The following is a 21,097-nucleotide window of genomic DNA, read 5'->3' on the forward strand; positions in this document are numbered from 1 at the left end:
AAAAAAAATCTAATTTGTGTCTCTCTTTACTAAGGGAACTATGATTTTTTGAATAAATTTTAAAAAAAGTTAACTATGACCATAAAACACTGCTATACTACCTTAAGGTACAAATATGAAGCGATTATACTAAAAAATGAATATTTTCGATGTATGTTGTTATCATCATAAAAAATACTTACTTCTTCGGTTCATTATACAAATAAGGACCACGTTTTGGAATTACATGTGGTTCAACAATTAATACTGGTTTTTTACCGTCTTCCATTTTTTCCTCTGCTTTACCACTCTCTTCATCATCGTCATGATTTTCAAAAGTAATTTTAAATGGTCTAACCAATTTTGTTGGATCATTAGTTTTTACTTTTATTTCATAATTTGGGAAACTATTACGTAAATGATCCATATCCAAAAATGTATCATTAAAATCCAATGTTGAAATTTGATCAGACATTCGTGTATAATGTGCTGCACCTGGATCTCCATACCCTAATATAATGTCATGTAACCAATCCGGTACAACACATTCAGTGTTCATTAGTTCTCGGATTGTTTCAAGTACGGCCTTAAAGTTATTCTCCTTTGGTTTGCGGCGAATTAATATGTTAAAGTTTTCGTAAACGTCATCCATTATACCCTTGTTAGCGTTATCCATATCCAAACGATATTGATTACAATCAAGCCATACACGAAATGTACGTTCATCGCCAGGTAATATGGGTCTTGGTTCTGGTCCTTCTTCAATTACACGACCAGCTGTATCCAACATACCTTCAATTTCACATCCACGTACAGCATATAAACCAGTTTGTGGTATGAATGGCTGTTTATAATCGTATTTGGTACCTAAAAATTAAATATGAATCAAAGAATGAAAAAATGCTTTACAAGGTACAAATTCATGTAAGATGCTAAGAATTAGTTTTTAAATGATAGATTTTTCAGTTTTTCTGCGGAATCAAATGCCGAGAAAAGGGTTTTTCTCAAATACCTCCAAAACGATTAACTTTTCGGTTTGAAATGCTTTGAAAATAAATTGTAATTTTCAAAATATAGAATTAAGCTCAAGAAATACACAATTTGGACGATAAATCGAATTCTTATCGTAAGTTACACCCAGGGCCGGATTAACCATTAGGCAAAGTAGAGAAAATTTTATTGGAAAAGTTGGATCATCAATGACAATAGGTATTATTGCGTTTTTTCCGACGCATGCTGCTGTCAGTTGATGAAATACTTCATACTTATAGAACAGCGCCATCTATTGCATTTAACAAGAATAAAGTGAAAATACACCCGAATCTCATGTTACTCACATCCGTCACATCAACTTGAAAAGAGCGGATGATCTTCAAAACATTGAAAAGGTACCCCGAGAATTACATTGCCTAGGGGTCAAAACATGGTTAATCTGGCCCTGATTACACTCTTAATAGCATTCATCAATCTATTGTAAAGTCTCGAACGATTATTAAGAACACAAAAAGAGACTCGCGATTCTTCTGAAAACACAAACATGATGCTCAGTTCATTTTCAAGCTGCATAAAATGTTCCCGAGCAATCTATAGCCGTTTTTTACTGCGGATTATGGATCTAAAGCTTATATTCAGCCCCCTGGGGTGTGTATTCATTTCCGAAATAATTTTTTTTCAAAGTTTTTGTACTTGTTGCAACATTTTGCTGTATTTGAAGACGTTGAACAATTTCAGTTTAGCTCAAAAGTGATTACAGAGTGATTAACTAAGGGGTTCGAAACTTAGAGAAGAAGAGAGACTATCTTAGTATCCGTAAAATTAATCATATAGCTGGGAATAATGAGAAAGTTGTATTTTTAATATTACCTATTGGATTAGGTGGCTTTACAGACACCAAAAAACATACATCATGTTTACGTAAATTTTCCCATTCGTTTTTAATTTCAGGTCGAACAGACAGATTTACTGTGACATCGGCACGAACACGTGATGGACGTTTTTCACCAATGTTTGGTTTTGCAACTTCTACAACAGCAAAACTCGTAATCGGTTGTGCCATTCTAGCCCAACCACCCCAATAAACAGTACTATCTTCAGCTTGCCTAAAAACAAATGTATTTCATTAGCAAGTTAAGTTAAATCGATCACTACTGACGAGATTTTAAATAAATCATTTCAAGGAACTTACCATGGACATAAACGACTTACAGCATCTTCAATATCTTGTCGAATTTCATCTATAAAAAAAAATTAATTAAATAAGAATATTAGAAAAATTTTTTTTGACAATAGGGCATCATTTTTCAAATAGATTCTAGAGTGCGAATAAACCACTAATAAAAACACAAAATATTTCAATCGATAAGCGCTATAAAAATGCATTAAAATTTTACACTTTCAAATTTCCCGGATAAATTGACAAAAGCGCAGGACACAGTGGACGACATATTACTCTGTGGTCGACGTCGACGTCGGTTGGCTGCTCAGCCGTATGACGTAATAACATAGCGGTTTCTATTTCATGGTGTTAAAAAAAAATGAAAGTTTAACTTGAATTTTAAAATTTATTTTATTATTTTTGAACTAATGCCGGTTTTCCACTAAACGGACAGTTGAGTTTTTGTTGAAAAATAAAAACAAAACTGAAACTGTAATGGTCATTACACTGTCAGTCTTGTTGCAGTTTTGTTTTTTTGACAGGACTTTCTGTTTTTTTAACCCCTGAACTAAAAAAAAAAGGAAGTGTTATAAGTTTGATCGCTATATGTATGTGTGTCTGTGGCATCGTAGCGTCTAAACGGATGAAGCGATTTTGATTTTATTTTCATTCGAAAGGTAATTTAATGGAGAGTGTTCTTAGACATGTTTTTTAAATTTTGTAAATTTCACTTGTTGTTTGTTCGTTTAGTGGCAAACCGGCATTAAACTAACATTTTCCGACTGCTTTTTACCTAAGCTATCTCACTAATATATTTTTAGATTTTTCCTCAAATATGGTAAAATACCCAATTTTTTGTCTGTACTTACATGTGCTTTCTAAGCGGAATAAATTAAAATTACGTAATAAATAATCGTGTAATGTTAAGAATTGTAAATTTAATTTTGGCAATGCTAAACATCCTTCACCACTAAAGTATGCAGTAGGTACAATATTTTCATCCCATATAATGTCTTCGGTAGGGTATAAAGGCATTTCATTTAATGCCTCTAGCTGTGATGCACGACGCTCATGTCGTGAAATAAGTAATTCACGTAGAAATGTTTCATCAAGACGACACCATTCTAATGTACGTTTGTCTTCTTCACTAAGATCAGGACCTGGTGGAGCTACCAAATTTAAATATGCTGCTATTTCATGTAATTCTTTTGTGCTAAACATAATTAAGAAAAATATTTTTAGTATATCATCGAATTTTATTATAAAGGGTATCCCAAGAATAACACAAGATTCGAATCGTACGCCATATTTTAGGGCGAAAAATCGATCTAGTTAGGTTTCATTTTTAGAACACATCGTTTTATCCGTGTTTTCAGGAAAAACTGAAATATAAACTGCAAAATATGACTCTTCCTGACATCTATTGACGAATATATACATTGTACGTGGTACGTTTCGTATGTATTGTATAATGTGCGGTCTGTGTGGCTGTCAGTTTTGGTTGATAGACAGCTGCTGTGATATACGTATATCGTAGTTAACGAAATAAAGTACATTGCCGGGATATTCAAATTGGTATTTGTATGGAGATATTTTAACGGGTCTTATATAAGTGATAAAATTTAACTCAAAAAATACCGAACAATGCTCGGTCATCCAGGTACTGAAATACTAAAGTGAATAAACGCTAGACAATAAAATATAACGAAAACTTTATTAAAAATAAATTAACAAATAGTTTACAAAAACGTACCTCAACGAACCAAAATGTTTCATTAATCCATTTCTCGTATCAACACTTGCTACATTAGCTAAGGCAAATGCTCGCAATTTTTTAAAACGTGCAAATGCAGCCCTTTGTAACGATGTAATACGATTGTAATGAATTTGCGTCATATCATGTTCCGATAAAGGATCACCAGAATCATCACTAATTTCAAATCTTGCATAGAATTTTAGCATGTCTAAAAGCTGAAACAAAGAGAATTAAGACATTAGTTAAAAAATTTTTTAAGCAATTTTTTATACTTATAAATTCAAAAATATTGATTTTGCTCTATTACACAAAAATTTTATTTAAGGTAGTACGAGCACCAAGACATTCTTAGATATAGGGTTGAAATTATTTATACCTTATTTTCAATTTTGATTCTTTTTGTTATAACTTCCGTAAATGAAAAAATGTAACCGAAAAATCAGAATATAATTTTTCGATATCTGTCTCAGTTTTCGAAATATCAAAGTCTAAATAATTAAACAAAATTTTCAATACTCGGTATTTTGAAAATTACTCCCGGTATCGAAAAATTGAATTCTTACTTTTCGCCTTATATTGTCAAGTTATAACATAGTTAACCATCAAAATTAAAAATATATATTTTTTTAAATTTGTGTCCCCATTACCGTGCTTATACATCCTTAATAAGTCGGGCACAACGGGTTTTTTTTTTGCTTTCAATAATTTATTAAGGTTTTAACTTTAAATAATTTTTTTAAATTTCCACTGATTATTTTTGGAGAAATTTCTACCATCCATCTACCGTTTTACCATAAAACCAATGCTAAATATGCCTACTTTTGAAGTCATTTATTTATTTAAATAATCGGGCAATTCCCCCTAAAATTTTCAGTATTGATTTAGACTTGGTCCAACATCATATCAGAAAAATCAAGCTTTTTACTTAAAATTGCCTTGATGCTGGTACATCCTTAATGTAATATGAAAATATTTGGGTTAGATTTTTCAGATTAGAACTATGTTCCATATCGCGTGCCCGATCTACACTTTTTTACTGTTTATCATATTGAAATAAAATACTATCAATTAGATCCTTGATCCTCAAGTCGAATTCAATCCACGGGAAAATTTTTTTTTTTAAATTCAACTTTGTTAAGTAACTTTTGGTTCTAATCTTTGGTAACTTATGATTACTACTCATAGATGGCTTTTGACATAACATTTGAAAAACTTCTTTTGTTTTGGTAAAATTTTGGGTTAAAATTTATCCAAAATTTCAGTTTTAACTTTTGGTTAAATATTGTTAGGATCAAATGCGGCTAATTTATCGATAAAATCGAATCGGAAAAATTTTCGAATATACTGGGCCCAAGTTTAGTGTGATAAAAGGCTCTTATCAAAGAATTTGAATCACACATGTAGATAATAACATATTTATTAACCTTGTAATAATTTCTACGAATATAAAATTAAAATCGTAAGATTATTATAAAAATGTTAACGTTAAAATATGTGTCATTTAAGTAAACAAACTTGAGATTTCTCGATGGCCAACTGCGTAGTAGTATGTTCAACAACATTTTCTTTTGAAATTACAAAACAATTTACATTTGTTTAATGATTAATAATAATTTCTTTGTAAAATATAATTTGTTGAAGCATTTGATGCTTGAGTACTATTCAACTATAATTGTAAAGATAAAATAGGTGAAAAAAATATTATTTATTGAAGTAGGTACTTATTTACTCCAATTTCAAAATAAATAATATTCAAGATGTTTATTGTAAAATTATAATTATAACAAACAGTAAACATAGGAAAATATACTTTTATTGTTTGACTAGTGGGATTATCCGAGACTTCGTCTCAAGTTTATGTTGTTCAGTTTGACAAACAATCTTTATGACGTACTCCTTGTCAATCCAAGGTAGTAACAGAACATTTTCCTCTTAGGAATTGGAAATTTTTTCAAAACCATTTTTTGACAAAAATGGAAAGAAATATCATATATAAAAGTTTTATAGCAAAATTGTTTTTATTTTTCATGATAATTTTAAAGTTACAGGCAGTTTTAAAAAACTTTTCAAAAGAGAAACGAAAACGCCCAACAAAAAAATGTTCGTAAAAGTTCGTGTAACGTCATAATGTTACTTAATAATTGTATACAGTGTATACTATTCAATTAACATTATTACATCACAAAGATGTTTTACGAACATTTTTTTGTCGGGCGTTTTCGTTTCTCTTTTGAAAAACTGTCTGTAACTTTAAAATTATCATGAAAAAATAAAAACAGTTTTATTAAAACTTATATATTATCTCTCTATTTTTGTCAACAAACAAAAATTTGGTTCAAAATCCCAATTGAAAAATATTTCAGTGATAACTAAAATGTAGAGCAACATGCAAGCGTTGTTCAGAAAGAAATGCAATAACAGAAAACAGACTGTCCTATTAAGTACTGAAGATATATAACGCAGAGTAACTTCGAAAAAACTCCTTTTCGTACATGGTAAAAGATATATTAAGACGGAAAGGAAATTTTAACTATGCACCAAATAAAAATTTCTTCACATTTTTGTAGATAGCTTCAAAATTTACCGAAGTATGCCAATTTTAAAATTGTGCATGTTTTGCTGATTTATTCATTTAAATGAAAAAGGATCCATCTTGTAAACCGTTAGAGATAGAACAAAAGTTTAAATGTAAAAATTATTCCTTATATAAAAATGAACAACTTTTGTTTGAAATATTTTTTCATAAACTTCCCCGTTTATCATTATTCGATGCAGGATTATATCATAGAATTTTCATTCTAGACCCAACTGAAAAAATTTTCAAATCTTTTCGAAACAGAAGCCAGAAAATTGGACAACACGAACCTGAGCGTCCTAAGATAGTATTTCCGTATTTAATGTTATATTTTTATACCTTATGGAAGTAATGTCATTATACTTCCAAAAAAAAAAAAAAAAATTAATTATATGCAATTATTAATAATTATTAAGTAAATAAATGAAATTTATAATTTTTTTATCAAATTAAAAATAACAATTACCTACTTAGGCTGATAAAAATAGTGAAAATTCAATTTCATTTTACTTTCTAATATGTTCGTTAAATTTTTCATAATTCAAATAAAATGTTCCCAAAAGGTTTCAATTTATTTATTAATCTTCAAGCTAAACAAACATGGTGGATTCACAAAGATTAAATTTCAAAATTTTCTGATGATTTTTCGTTATAATTATTTATTTAACACACTTTCCTCCAATTTTTTTTAGAAAAACAGATAAGTCACACTGAATATTAAATTGATCGTCAAAATCGTCAATTGTCAATAAAAAATCGTCAAAATCCTTCTTACGTAATTAATGAATGGCTTCCGGAATTACAGGCATAAGCAAAAACCTGCTAGTTATTATTTAATAATACTTCATCCTCAAAATTCCACTTCTTCCGATTGAACTTCGATGTAGAGTTTAAACAAACTTAGAGTTCGATTTTTTCGAAAAATATAACAAGTCAAAACAAAAAATTGACTGAGTTAATTGTTGAAATACAATGCATAGACAGTGGTGATTAGTCTACCATGCATGTCACACATACATGACTGATATTCTCATATAATACATACTATACAATTTACGCCTTATTTGCGCCCTCACGGGTAAGCAGTGATGTTTACGAAAAAATGTTTCAAACAAAAGTTGGTTATTTTTTTACAAGGAATATTTTTTACATTTAAAATTTTGTTCTATCTCTAATGGTTTACAAGATGGGTCCTACGGACCCAATACCCAATTGACCTATGTTGCTCATTTACGAACTCGACCTCACTTTTTACGTCCTGAGTACTCTGTAAAAATTTGCTTGATTTCTCTTTTTTCGGTTTTGAGTTATCGTGTTGACAAACAGACGGATAGACAACCGAAAATGGACTTGTTAGGTGTTTTTTTAAACACCTATACCAAAATTTTGTTCATAGCATTAATATTTTTAAACGTTACAAACTTGGGACTAAGCTTAGTATACCTTGCATATTACATATATGCATGGTATAAAAATTAACTTTTTGGTTAATGACATGATAATATTACTTGCTGTCTGATTCTTTGTAGGATTTCCATAAATTTATAATTTATGAAGTTTTTTTGGTTTAAAAATCATCCGATTTAAAAATAAATAAATGTAATAATTAAATATTAGATTAGTCAATCGTTTGTTTTGCGTAAATCGTTTTGGAAAAACCCAAATATGTACATGAGAAAAAGTAAATGTTTACAAACAAGTTTTCTATAGGTATCTAGTACCAACAGGTAACTAATAATCACATTTGATAAAAACCACAAATATGCCGGTAATTAAATAAAATTAATCAAGCACGAGAGATTCATAGACGCACGAAGCATCACTTTTTCCTCTCAAGACCCTGTGATCTGATAATTACATAAGCTTTTCTAGTTGTGCTTGATAACATTGCAATCCGATCTAATTTAATTTTCCGAAAAAGACTCTTGCGCTTAATTTTTACTTTACAACCCCTATTTGTTCTGCATAAATAGTTCGTATTGATCATAATTATTAATAATTTATTTGTAATATTTTATTGATTTAATAGTAAAAAAATATTTTGATAAAGTTTATTAAAAAAAGACAATGATTGAATTGTTTTTCAAAAAGGTCGAAGTTGAAGTACAAAACATATACATCATAAACTGACCCAGTCAATCCAACCTTATCAAATGAACAAGCAATGAGCAAAATCTTTCTTGGACTCTTAACACCTCTATATATTCGGTTTTATACGAAAGATTTACGCTCAACGCTCACGTCAAATTCAGTTTTAGCTGATATTGGCTTTTACAAATTACTCTAGTTATGAATAAGATGGTAATCCGATCTAATGTAATTTGCGATAGGAGCTGATGCACAAAATTTTTTCGTAACAATTTTTATTCTGTATAAATAATTCGTATTAATCATAATTATTAATAATTTATTTGTAATATTTTATTGATTTAATAATAAAAAAAAAATATTTTGATAGTTTACTAAAAATAAGACAGTTTTTCAAAAAGACCGAAGTTGAAGTGCAAAACATAAATCATAAATTGACCCAGTCAATCCAACCTTATCAAATGAATGAACAAGCAATGAGCAAAATCTACTTGGACTATTAACACTGTCTGTCCGTCTGTCATCACGATTACTCAAAAACGAAATGAGATATCAAGCTAAAATTTTTAAAGCGTGCTAAGGACGTGAAAAGTGAGGTCAAGTTCGTAAATGAGCAACATAGGTCAATTGGGTCTTTGGTCCGTAGGACTCATCTTGTAAATTGTTAGAGATAGAACAAAATTTTAAATATAAAAAGTGTTCCTTATAAAAAAATAACTTTTGTTTGAAACATTTTTTCGTAAACATCACTGTTTAACCGTGAGAACGCAAATTGTATAGCATGTATTATATGGGATTATCAGTTATATATGTGTAACATGTATGTATGTGTAATGTGACAGAGTAATCAACACTGTATATACATGGTATTTCAACAATTAACTCAGTCAATTGTTTGTTTCACTTGTTTTTTCTTTCGCTAGATAGAGTCTTTCTTAACATTGAAATCCAATAGACTATAGATATATAGATTTATACAGCACATTGCTAAAATTACTTATCAGATTGTAATACTTGTATTTTACAAAAGATTTGTTAATTTACAATTACAATTTTTTTAAAGAATGACACTGCAATTATGATTGTGTGTATATAGAGGCAAAACCAGATGAAATATGATTCATATTTTTAAGTTTATCGCGTGCGATGATATACGGAGATGACGCTTGCCATATTTTTTCACCTTATTTGACTAATTTCAAGATAATAAAAATTAATAATGGTGCATAGTCCGTTCAATGAATTTGACTTAACTTTGCCGGGATTTGATAAAAATTATATAATTATAAAATAATTAATAATTATACATGTTATATGCATATAACAAAACAAACTACAAAGTTTATATAAAAAAGTATGAAAACTATCGAAATTATAAAAGACTCGAAGAGCAAATATGGCACAGCACATTTAGATGTATAATGAAGTAGTCATCTTTAGTCTTTTTATTCAATGAAAAAATCAGCTGAGTGTACAAAGTAGGGTTTACATTTTATTTACTCGTGGCACCTACATCTTAGCGTTAAAATCGGTTAATATTGCGAACAGATATTTCGAAAAGACAAGAAGTTCTTGTAAGAGTCAAATTCGTTAAATCAAAAATTTAATGGAATTTGCAAAGCCACTCTTTACATGATCAAAATTTGGTAGATCTGGCTTTTTGTATAAAACATCAAATTTTTGTGTATAATAAATAATTAATTTGACTGTATAAAAAAAATAAACAGTCATAAACAGATTATGAGATTAATTTACAAATAAATTTTGAGTAAAATGTTAGAATCATAAAAATTTTAACTGTAATTTGTATATTTTTAGTGGTTATTGTGTTAAGAAATAGCCCGTGAGCAAACAACACCTCAATGTCACCCAGCTGTTAAAAACTTGGCATTGACTGAACATTGAATGTTGTAGCTCAGATCAGAATTATATTATCCCAAATTATTTCCAATTGTTCGAATAGTACCTGTGGGTATCCGGTCCCCCTCCCACTAAAATTTATAGAAAAATATGCATGATTTAAAATGGCTTCCAAAAACTTGAGACCAGTGTGGCTTTGAAAATTAACCCAGAACCATACTTTTCTACACAATTTTCTAATCGACCGAGTGGTACTGGAGGTTGCTATCCCCTGTAACACTCGCGGTGGTCAAAATTTCTCACAGTGGGAGCTAGAGACTACCAATAATTCTTGAGGGATTGAAGATAATATGGGAAAGTGTTTCTAGTCTTATCTACAAGAAAGCCAGGTTTTTAGAAACTAACGATATTCAAGTGTTCCTAGCTCCCGGACTAAAATTTTGTGGTTTTTAAAACAAACAAAAAAACAATTGACATGACACTATTGTCGTAAATTTTTCACGTGATCATTAAAAACCAAATTCAATATAGTATTATTTATTATTGACACTTGAAAATTTTGTGAAAAAATAATAATTCCTAGAATTAGGTACCTACGTAAGTAATGTAAGGAAACAGGAAAAAATAATGATTATATGATATTAGCAAATAATTTTGTATAAGCTTTTATTTACTTGCAATGTTTGTATGTACTCTGTGCCCAAAAAATAAGGTGACATTGTATTTATTTTGAAAATTCTAATTTATTCTTCCAAATCAATTTCATCCCCTTCAATGTAATCCCCTCCCGATGCAATGCACTTATGCCAACGGATTTTCCAATGTTCGAAACACTGGTTGTAGTCACTTTCCGGGATTACCTTCAGTTCCGTCTTCGCTGCGGTTTGAATCTCCTCTATCGTATCAAAACGGTGTCCCCGGGGCGGTCTTTTGAACAGCTGCTGAACAGCCAGATCAGGTGAATACGGTGGTTGTGGAACAATATGGGTTGAGTTTTTGAAATGATCACGAATTATGAGTGTAGTATGGGATGGTGCATTATCGTGGTGTAAAAACCATGAATTGTCTTTCCACAATTCTGGCCTTTTTAGGCGGATAGCGTTACGCAAATGACGCATAACGTTCAAATAATATTCCTTGTTGACTGTTTGGCCGAGCGGAAGGAATTCATAATGCACAACAAACGCGCGCAGTTTAAATTCAAATTTCACCTTATTTTTTGGACACAGTATTATGTAGGTATGTTTGTTTGGGTCTCAAATCTTGTAACTATATTTTAAATCAGTTATCCTCAACGGATTTAACTGAACTTTTGAAAACACGTTTAGTTTGGACAATTCATGGTAAGCTAAGTGACGTCATTCTAAATTCAATATGCCGGACTAGCTATTTTATCCAAAGAAAGGGTATTATGAGAAGAATACGAATAACCATACATGACTATCGTAAAAGCTTTAGACGTTCTAAATCATATTTAAAATTTTATTGTGAGTAAAAAGTTGAGATCCCAGACTATAAGCAAATTAGGAAAATTGACAAATCTCCGATAACAATAATTGATTTTTTACATCCTTGTACGAAATAATGAAAATATTGCAATCGCAAAAAAAATTAGGGTTTTCTTTTAACAGAAATGTCAAACAATCGCCCATTAATCCATTTTTATTGGTTTATCACGTATGTACATACTTCCGTGCTTATTTATGTCTGCGTCTAACATAATTCAAAAGCGATTAGCAGTAAAATTTTGAAATTTTATATTTAGTTATGTTATATCTCATATTAAATCTACTTTTATTAAATAGACGTACAAGGAAGTACTGTGGTGTCACCTGATTTTTAGTTTTTGTGATCAACGTGCTAAGGTGAATGTTTAAACACTTAAAACAGACTGATTATAGCTTTAATTATAAATAAATTCACAATAAAATCAGTACGATTAAACGATTAATTTTTATACCTACTTAATTGATAAGAAAAAAAAAAAAAAACACTTTACTTTTGTAAATGTCTGATTACACAAGAGTTTCATTTCAGGCACTAATTTACCTTCGAAAAAGGAGAAGAATTATTATAGTAATATGAGAAATATTCTATTCATTAAAAATTTTTATCCTTTATTTTTTAAATTCCCCCATTTAGGGGAATTTATTTTATTCGATAGTCATAGTATACTCCCTCTGGAGCAATACGCCTCATTTTTATTATTTTTTCCCTGGCACTTCAATGGTTTAGTATTACATTATAATAAAATGAAATGTAAAAAAAAAAAAAATTGGAAAAAATTTGTTAAAAAAAATGAAGCTAGTTTTAGACACAACTTAATTTTATTAAATAAACGATTAATTTTTTCTATGTGTATTTGTATGGTAATTTTAGAATTTTTTTTTAAAGATGAATTTATTTTGATAACTTAAGTAGGTTTGCGGTTAGAAAAAACCAAATTTCTCCTATTATATTTACTAAGAGTTTTATAAGTGTGCAAGTTAAATATTAATAATTAAATTGAAGCTATTTAAGCACTTCTGATTTTGCATGATTTAACATGAGGATGCTTAAGCACCCTCATGTTAAATGACTTAACTCACAACTCGTTCGAAGTTGAGAACGGGTCCATGTGACTAAATAAATTTAGATTTTATAGAACTATGCTCCTTATTGCACGATATTTGTTTGCTGGTTGAGAGTTACAACCAAAAAAACTGCAGCTGACACCAAAAACCGACATCTAGGTTACTTAGTAAACTAAAATTTTCACATTTGATTCAAGTTACCTTTAATTTTGGGAATATGCAAAAATCTTTTTATGACTTTTAATTTGTATTTTTTGTCAAAATTTCATGTTATGTCATTTAAAAAAATTGAGTTGTGAAAGTTATCAGAAGTTAAAGAAGATAGAGATAATTTAAAGTAAGTACAATGCAATTTTTATATTATGCCATAATAAATATTCTAATCAAATCAATCGTAATGTACTCGCATATTAAGTTGACTACTAAATCAGAAGTATGTCTTTTTTAAACTAATACTGAATTTATTTCATACAGTAAAGAAGTCATAAAATTAAATTCTTTAAATGAATCAACCAAGTATTTGATTTCTAAAATTAATACCTTAAATTTTCAGAATAATACCTACTTACCGGGTGTCTCGCGACACCTCTCTAGATTTTTATAAAGATATTTTTGACTAAAGCTTTTTTTTGCCAAGGATATTTTTGAAGTGGTTCGATTACGTTTATGATACATTAATAAAGCAATTACCTAATTAATTTCAGTATTACGTACAGTTTTCAAGAATGTTTGTAATGTATGTACACACATTCTTGGAAAAATGAAACATCTAAATTGAAAAATGTTTTAGATTTTTAATGAATAACATAGTTTTGTTAGGATGATTAAACAAATATCATAGATTAATCGTGAAAAAATATAAGGAAATGAGTTATTATTCTGTGAAATATGAAGTTGTGGCTTTTAACAGATCACAGTAGTACACTTAATTAATTTAAGTGTACTACGTCATTACCCGTCCGTTTGGTGAACGATTTTAACTTTCTTCAAAAATAATTTTCAAAATTAATGTAATTCGGTTTTGCACCTAACGAATATAAAACATACTTTTAGCTCCCTTATCTTCCTTAGTCCTCCTCGTAATTCCTTACTATCACGACTTGATTCCTAAATGATCATTGCTTAGAGCTCGCTTGTTCTTCCTCTATATGTATTTAAATTCATATGTTCTTAACCTATCCAAAAAATTAAAAAAAAAAAACTTTAAATATAGCCTAGAAAACTATTTTAGATAAGCGAAAACATAATGGTAGGCTCTTCAATTTTATTAATTCAAATTAAATTCAATAATCTCAAGTTTTTAAATGTACACTGAAAAAAAAATTCTTAATATCAACCGATATGGGGTTGTCTCAAAGTCATAGCGAAATCAAATATGGCGAATGGGGCCACGAATGTGATACAACTACCGTACGGAGTTGAATGGTGAAGTTGACAAAAACGCATGAGTTGTTTTTATGAAATTTATATACTTTTTAATAAAAATTTCAAATATTGTTGTTTTGAAATATAACCTAGTTTTAAACAATCTTTGGTTCTACCATTTATAAATATTATAACATAATATTGGTGTGATTGACACAACTACATGAGCAGGTAAAAAATAAACGGTTTATACCTGCTAATAGGTTTATTTCAAATGAAAAATTATATACCTTTGAGTCGGATTTGAACCACCGACATATGGTTTACTACTGATCTACCAACTACGCTATTAATGGTTGTTGTAAAAGTACAAAAATACCTATATTATATTATAAAAATGATCAATTAGTTTATTTCCAATTCTCTGTCTATAAGTAACAACAATCTCCATGTGGTTGGCTCAATCACATATGTACTACACATGATGATGATAGATATGTTTTCGTACTAACCTAATTCTATATTTAAAGCAAACGTTAAGATTTGTTATTTTAATTTGTATATTCGCTTATTTACACGATTATATATTTCAACTAAGTACAACTTTATTTTCCATCAATAAAATGCATGACTTTAAACTAAAATCAATCTCTTTCATAGAAGTAATGATTTTGTATCAATTAATTCATATTTTAAATTCAATCCCATTCTATTGTAAATACAAACATTCAGCTGTACTTGTTTCAATCATTAGGAAATTGTTTGAAAGTATTTTTACTTTATTTCAATACGAAACGACTACCTTCGGGATGAGGTAATTATTTTAATTTTTTTCAGTGGAAGTAATACGAATTTTCAATACAAACTTTTTCCCACCTTTCAATTTCACATCTTTATGGACTGATTTTCGTTAGCCTATGTTCATTCTATGGGCTTAAAGTATCTGCAGACCAAAGTTCTTCAAAATGAATCCCACTTTTTAGTCTTGAAAGCCAAGCAAATAGACAGGAAAAGTAACTTTCACATTTATAATATTAGTAAAGATCTAACCTATACTGTAACTTAGTATTTTGTTGAATTTTCATTGAATGCTTGGGTTTTGAGGAACTTAACCTTCGCTTAATGCAAATCCAAAATTTGCGCCTCCTCGCAGAAATAATTATAAAAAAAGCTAAGTGAAGTGTCTTCATTGGAAATTGTCAATGTTTATACTATCTTCACGTTTTAATAATAATTTAACAGAAACAGGAGGGGTAGAATCTTACTCATATATGGAGGTTTTGCGTATGCATTATATTTTTTATAATATTTTTATTGTAACACTCATTAGTAATTTTAATAATCATTAGTTTATTAATAATTTAAATGAATAATTAATTAAATTATATAAAATTAATACTTATCTGTATCTGCTGCTAATGGGTTATGAATGACATCACTTTGATAACATAAAATTTGCAAGTTGTTTTTTTGCAATAATAAACGTCATTATTGATAACTTGATACAATATATTCATGTTTTTTAAGAATGTATGCAATGTATTTTTTAGAAAAAAAAGTTATTGGTAAACTATACGAAACAGCGCAAAAATTCAAAGTGTCCTCGAAATTAGGGGTTTATCGTTTCAAAACAGTAAAATTCAATGAAAAATTTTCAGGCATAATAGACAAGGACTCACGATTGACACAGTCTATTATATGTTTTTTTACTTAATAAATCACTAAATGCAACTTAAATAATTATTTAATACCTTATATTTATAAATATTTACCCTGCACTAAGGTACGTATAGCTGAGCGCCCTCTATTTCCAAAACGGTTCAATGTTTAAAAAAACGTTTCAAAGAAAATTTTATCCTCTACAACTTATAATAAATACAGGTGAAAACAAACAATTGACTGAGTTAATTGTTGAAATACCATGTATAAGACAGTGTTGATTACTCTGTCATATTACACATACATACTATATGTATAACTGATAATCCCATATGATACATACTATACAATTTGCGCTCTCACGGTTAAACAGTGATGTTTACAAAAAATGTTTGAAGTAAAAGATGTTTATTTTTTTTATTAGGAACATTTTTTACATTAAAACTTTTGTTCTTTCTCTAACGGTTTACAAGACCCAATGCAACGGTTTACAATGACCTACGTTGCTCATTTACGAACTCGATCTCACTTTTAATGTCCTAAGCACGCTATAAAAGCTTGATATCTCTTTTCGTTTTGGAATAATCGTGATGACAGACGGACAGACGACAGAGAGACAATCGGAAATGGGCAAATGAGGTGATTTTATTAACATCTATACCAAAATTTTGTTCATAGTATCAAAATTTTAAGCGTTAAAAACTTGGGACTAAACTGAGTATACCTTGGTATATTTCATTAAAGGCAAAGGAAACGAGATATTCTTAAAAAGACTGATTTTTGCGTCCTTGGGCCTTCAATATCTAAAAAAGCGCACACGTGATCATATATGACTTTTGAGACAACATTTGTACTATCAAAATAAAAGTTTGCGAGACAACAATTTTACTATCAAAATAAATGTTTGTACAAATATTCAGCTTATACCGTTAGATTCCGAGGTGAAACCCAAAGATGTTTCCACCATCATTGAGTATCAAATAATTCTTTAATAATTCCAAATATTTCCTTCAAGTTTTTAAGAGTTATTACGCTGTTATAATTTTTGGGGTATCTTATGATCGTTCTTAAACAAATTTGTTTAGAATGAAGTCGCCATACAATTTAAAAATAAATTATGATGCTGGAAATTAAATACTGTTTTTAACTAAAAATAAGTAGTACTTAAATATCCTCATAAATCACAATAAAATGCAAATAAATTGTATATTTTCATGTCACTTGGTAAATTCAAATTAAGAGATATAAAGTAACATATGTCATATTAATTACTATTTTACTATGTTCTTATAAGTATTAGATAAAATATTCTAAAATATAAATATTTAACATTAGATGAACGTTGTAATTTAAAGAACAACGCTATAATCACACTATTTAAGCTTGATTTTTTTTTTTTGACTTCCAAAGTATGCACATTTAGCATTGGTTTTATGGTTAAACAGTAGATGGATAATATGTTTTCATAGATTTTTCCAAAACTAGTCGACGCCACTTAAAAAAAACGGTTCGAAACATCGGACTTTATTATATTATCTTGTAATATTTTTATTGAAAGTAGCCATTCGTAAAAATTATTTAAAAACAAGGAAAAGCTTCAGTTTCTTAGCTTCACGAATTTGGCTTAATTAAGTTTTATTTATTTCTTTATTTGATTTATTTGATTATGAGAACAATTTGAATAATTATACGATTTTATCATGCGATTTTTGAGGTTTTTGCACTTACACTTGAACGTAAACAGTTTACTAAAATTATTTAAAAGGTTTTCCCAAGGGTGTGGGTCTTCTCGAATTTTCCTGGATATGTAGCCTATACCAATCCTAGGAACACCTTAAGGTCTAGCCTTGTGTCAAGTTTAATCGAAATCGTTAGAACCGTCTTTGAGAAGACCCAAAAAAAAAGTTTTTCCCAATAGTGTGGGCCTTCTCGAATTTTCCCGGTTATGTGGCCTATACCAATCCTTGGAACACCTTAAGGTCTTGCCTTGTGCCTAGTAAAACCCCAAAAGTCCTGTTTTTGCCTAGAGAGAAGTACCCTTAAAAAAAGGCATAGGGAAAAAATGAAAAAATCGTCTGGAATTATGACGAAACTGAACCTATGTACCGAGTTTGAGAAAAATTGCTTGAAAATTGAATGCTCCAACTTGGTAACAGACATACCGGCGGAAGCAACATTTTTTAAAAACCACTTCTTGGAATCAGTGACCCTCAAAACGTGTATTTCCGTTGAAACCCCGATATCGATTTTTTTTTTCGATCACAATACTTTATTATATGTATTTATAATATAATAAAGTAAAAAATACATATTTCCAATTTTGATGGTGAATTAGTTTATAACTTGACAATATAAGACAAAAATTGAGAATAAAATTGTTCGATGTCTTAGAATAATTTTCAAAATGTTGAAAATTGAAGATTTTGTTAATTATTTAGCTTTCGATATTTCGAAAACGAAAGTAGGCAGATATCAAAAATTGTATTCTCATTTTTCGTCTACATTCATGAAGTTATGACAAAATTCATCAAAATTAAAAAAACAAGGTACAAATAATTTCAACCCTAAATCTAAAATTGCATTGGTGCTCGTACTACCTTAAATGAAAAATATTTTACAAGATTTTATTGAGCTTGCAATCGTTGTATTTATGAGTATTTGTAAAATGTTGAGGCTCTCAATTTCAAATATCAAGGATGAGAGCGCCACAGGCTTTTAAAAATCAAGCTCATGTGTGACTGGTTTTCGAAAATTTCAACCTTTAGACCTTTTTAAGGATCTTAATCGCTAAATGAATGGGTTGATAGGATCCTTGCTTATACATACGTAATTATGGATGACATGAAATTTCATCATGTGAAAATACAACTCGGTTTTTGAACATTTTAAACTCTATGGTTGTATCTCTTATTCTCCAACAAAGTGCGTCCCCTGTGAATAATTTGCCCTAAACTTTCCAAGTATAAAGATATTTCATAATTTGAAATGAGAAAGCGTACAATGAAAAATTCCAATATTATAAATTCAATGATACGTTAAACGACGTACATGGAAATACCAAAACATTAGCACGTAATAGTGTTAATTTAACAAATAACAAAATTACATAATAAGGGTGGTTTGCGTAGTTTATTTTTATTACCAAAAGAATAGTAATTTATAATATATTGATTCAACAAATTATAGTGAACGACATTTTTAAAGCACATTCTTCATCAAAAGTCTCTTAAGTCGAGCACAAAATAAGACGCAATTAGGGCAAGGCGGTGTATTTCACAATGACTTTTACTATTAGTCACTACTCGAAATATTGTTTACTAAAGTGAAATTTATTCCCACTTTTACACCAGGTACTCTGGCCAGTCTGGGCAATGGCTTAGTGCAACGCGTTCGACTTCGATTCCCGTTTGTTCTTAAAACAATCATTCTTTGCAACCACCGTTTCCATTCTACGCATTAAGTACGCGATTCAACGACAAAATAATTGATCTATAATGCGATTTTCGAAATTTTAAAGTGAGTTCATTCTAAGTGATATACCTATAATATTAAATGTGAAATAAATGTACTGTTATAGTTATATCACTTACAATGGTGCAAATTTTGCGTTGAACAACTCGTTTTTCCATAAAATACATTTAAAATGATGAAATGAATGGCAATTGTGTGTTATTTCTTCTATAAGTGATTTTCTCTAAATCTTTAGACCTCAATAAAGTTCAAACGGAATAAGTCTCAAATATTTGCATACACTTATTTTTTAGGGAACTTCCTTAACACGTTTATGATAACTTCACTTGTTACTAATAAAACATGTAATAAAATCTTAGAAAACAATTTTAACTAACTTCAAATTTTCTAATTAATTTGAAAATTTGCACACGTTTCAAGGTCTGATGACAACAAAAATTATTTAATAACTATATTATTACTTTACTAGTATTATCTTGAAATATTAATAGTAATCTCTACGAATAAATGGTCTAATGGCTATGGTGCCCGCTTCTTATGCAGAAGGCCGCCGCGGCCGGGTCAAAACTCGTTCACGTTTATATAAATTTTATTCTTCTTTGTTACCCGAAGAACACACATTCTTCAACTAATTGTAAGCGAGATTAAAAAATAAGAAAATAAATTATAGTTAAAAAAAAAGCTTTATTGCACTAAAAAGTGGATAATAATTTTAATTGTTATGTAAAATTCAAAGCGTGAGGGAGGGTCGATATCTGTTATATAAGCTAATTTAACTATTATTAGCCTTATTTAAAGATCAATTCCATGTTATATAAAAGCCACCTGCATGTATTAATAATTATTAATCACCAAACTTCTGCAATAGAAATGATGTTATGTTTTCTTTCAACTTATATCGAAAGTGTTTGATAAAAAGTGCTTCATCACATAAACTATTCAGTTGGTTTTAATTTTCGTATATCGTAAAAAACACTTTCTGTTTTTTGTATCAAAAAGAGTGATTTGTATATTTGAAGTAGTTTATCATCAGTAATATCTTTTGAAATTGAAAACAGACATATGTAATGAATTTATCAATTAATTTAACAAACATGTGTACGGTACTGTGCAGTACCACGAAATATTTGTACACTGGATCATTTCTTAAAAATTGCTTTCTGCGAGACAACAACTTACTATATAAATATAAAATTTACTTATCCAAAAGCAAGCCGAGGAAATCTTTGCTGAAAAAAAGATTGTCGACTCGAATCGAAATTACTGCCTGAGTATTTTGTTATTCGATATTTAAATTTTTGCGTAAAATGTTGAGGAGACTAAGGTTGAAAAAACGCATTTTCATGATCTTTGGATCAAACAATGTATTGTATCACTGATCAACATTATACGCACTAAATATTACAATTTTTTTTGTAGATTATCATGTACTGTTAGTGTAATACAACCGGGAAAAATAATTTACCTTAAGTCAATATAAAAACAACCGTTGAGGCTATTTATTACTGCCACTGGGTGCTTAGAATAGAGGATGTCTGTAAGATACAGTAGTAGAAATTTCAATATTTCATTCACTTACATTCTATGATGCTGATTCCTTAGAGAGTAAAGATTGC

At 29.3% G+C, this 21,097-nt stretch overlaps 1 protein-coding gene across 1 annotated transcript in view; it reads right to left on the bottom strand.

Annotated features, from left to right (window-relative positions):
* Positions 1–21,097, bottom strand: part of LOC123293746 (RNA helicase aquarius) — a 95,707-nt gene that overhangs the window by 8,235 nt on the left and 66,375 nt on the right. The window contains exons 7-11 of the mRNA XM_044874647.1: positions 3,888–4,105; positions 3,004–3,347; positions 2,165–2,213; positions 1,843–2,078; positions 183–846 (exon numbers count right to left, since the gene is read on the bottom strand). Of these exons, the coding sequence (XP_044730582.1) occupies positions 183–846; positions 1,843–2,078; positions 2,165–2,213; positions 3,004–3,347; positions 3,888–4,105 (1,511 nt within the window). The remainder of the gene's footprint in view (positions 1–182; positions 847–1,842; positions 2,079–2,164; positions 2,214–3,003; positions 3,348–3,887; positions 4,106–21,097) is intronic.

The sequence above is a fragment of the Chrysoperla carnea genome, chromosome 2 (genome assembly GCF_905475395.1).
Source record: "Chrysoperla carnea chromosome 2, inChrCarn1.1, whole genome shotgun sequence".
Classification (NCBI taxonomy): domain Eukaryota; kingdom Metazoa; phylum Arthropoda; class Insecta; order Neuroptera; family Chrysopidae; genus Chrysoperla; species Chrysoperla carnea.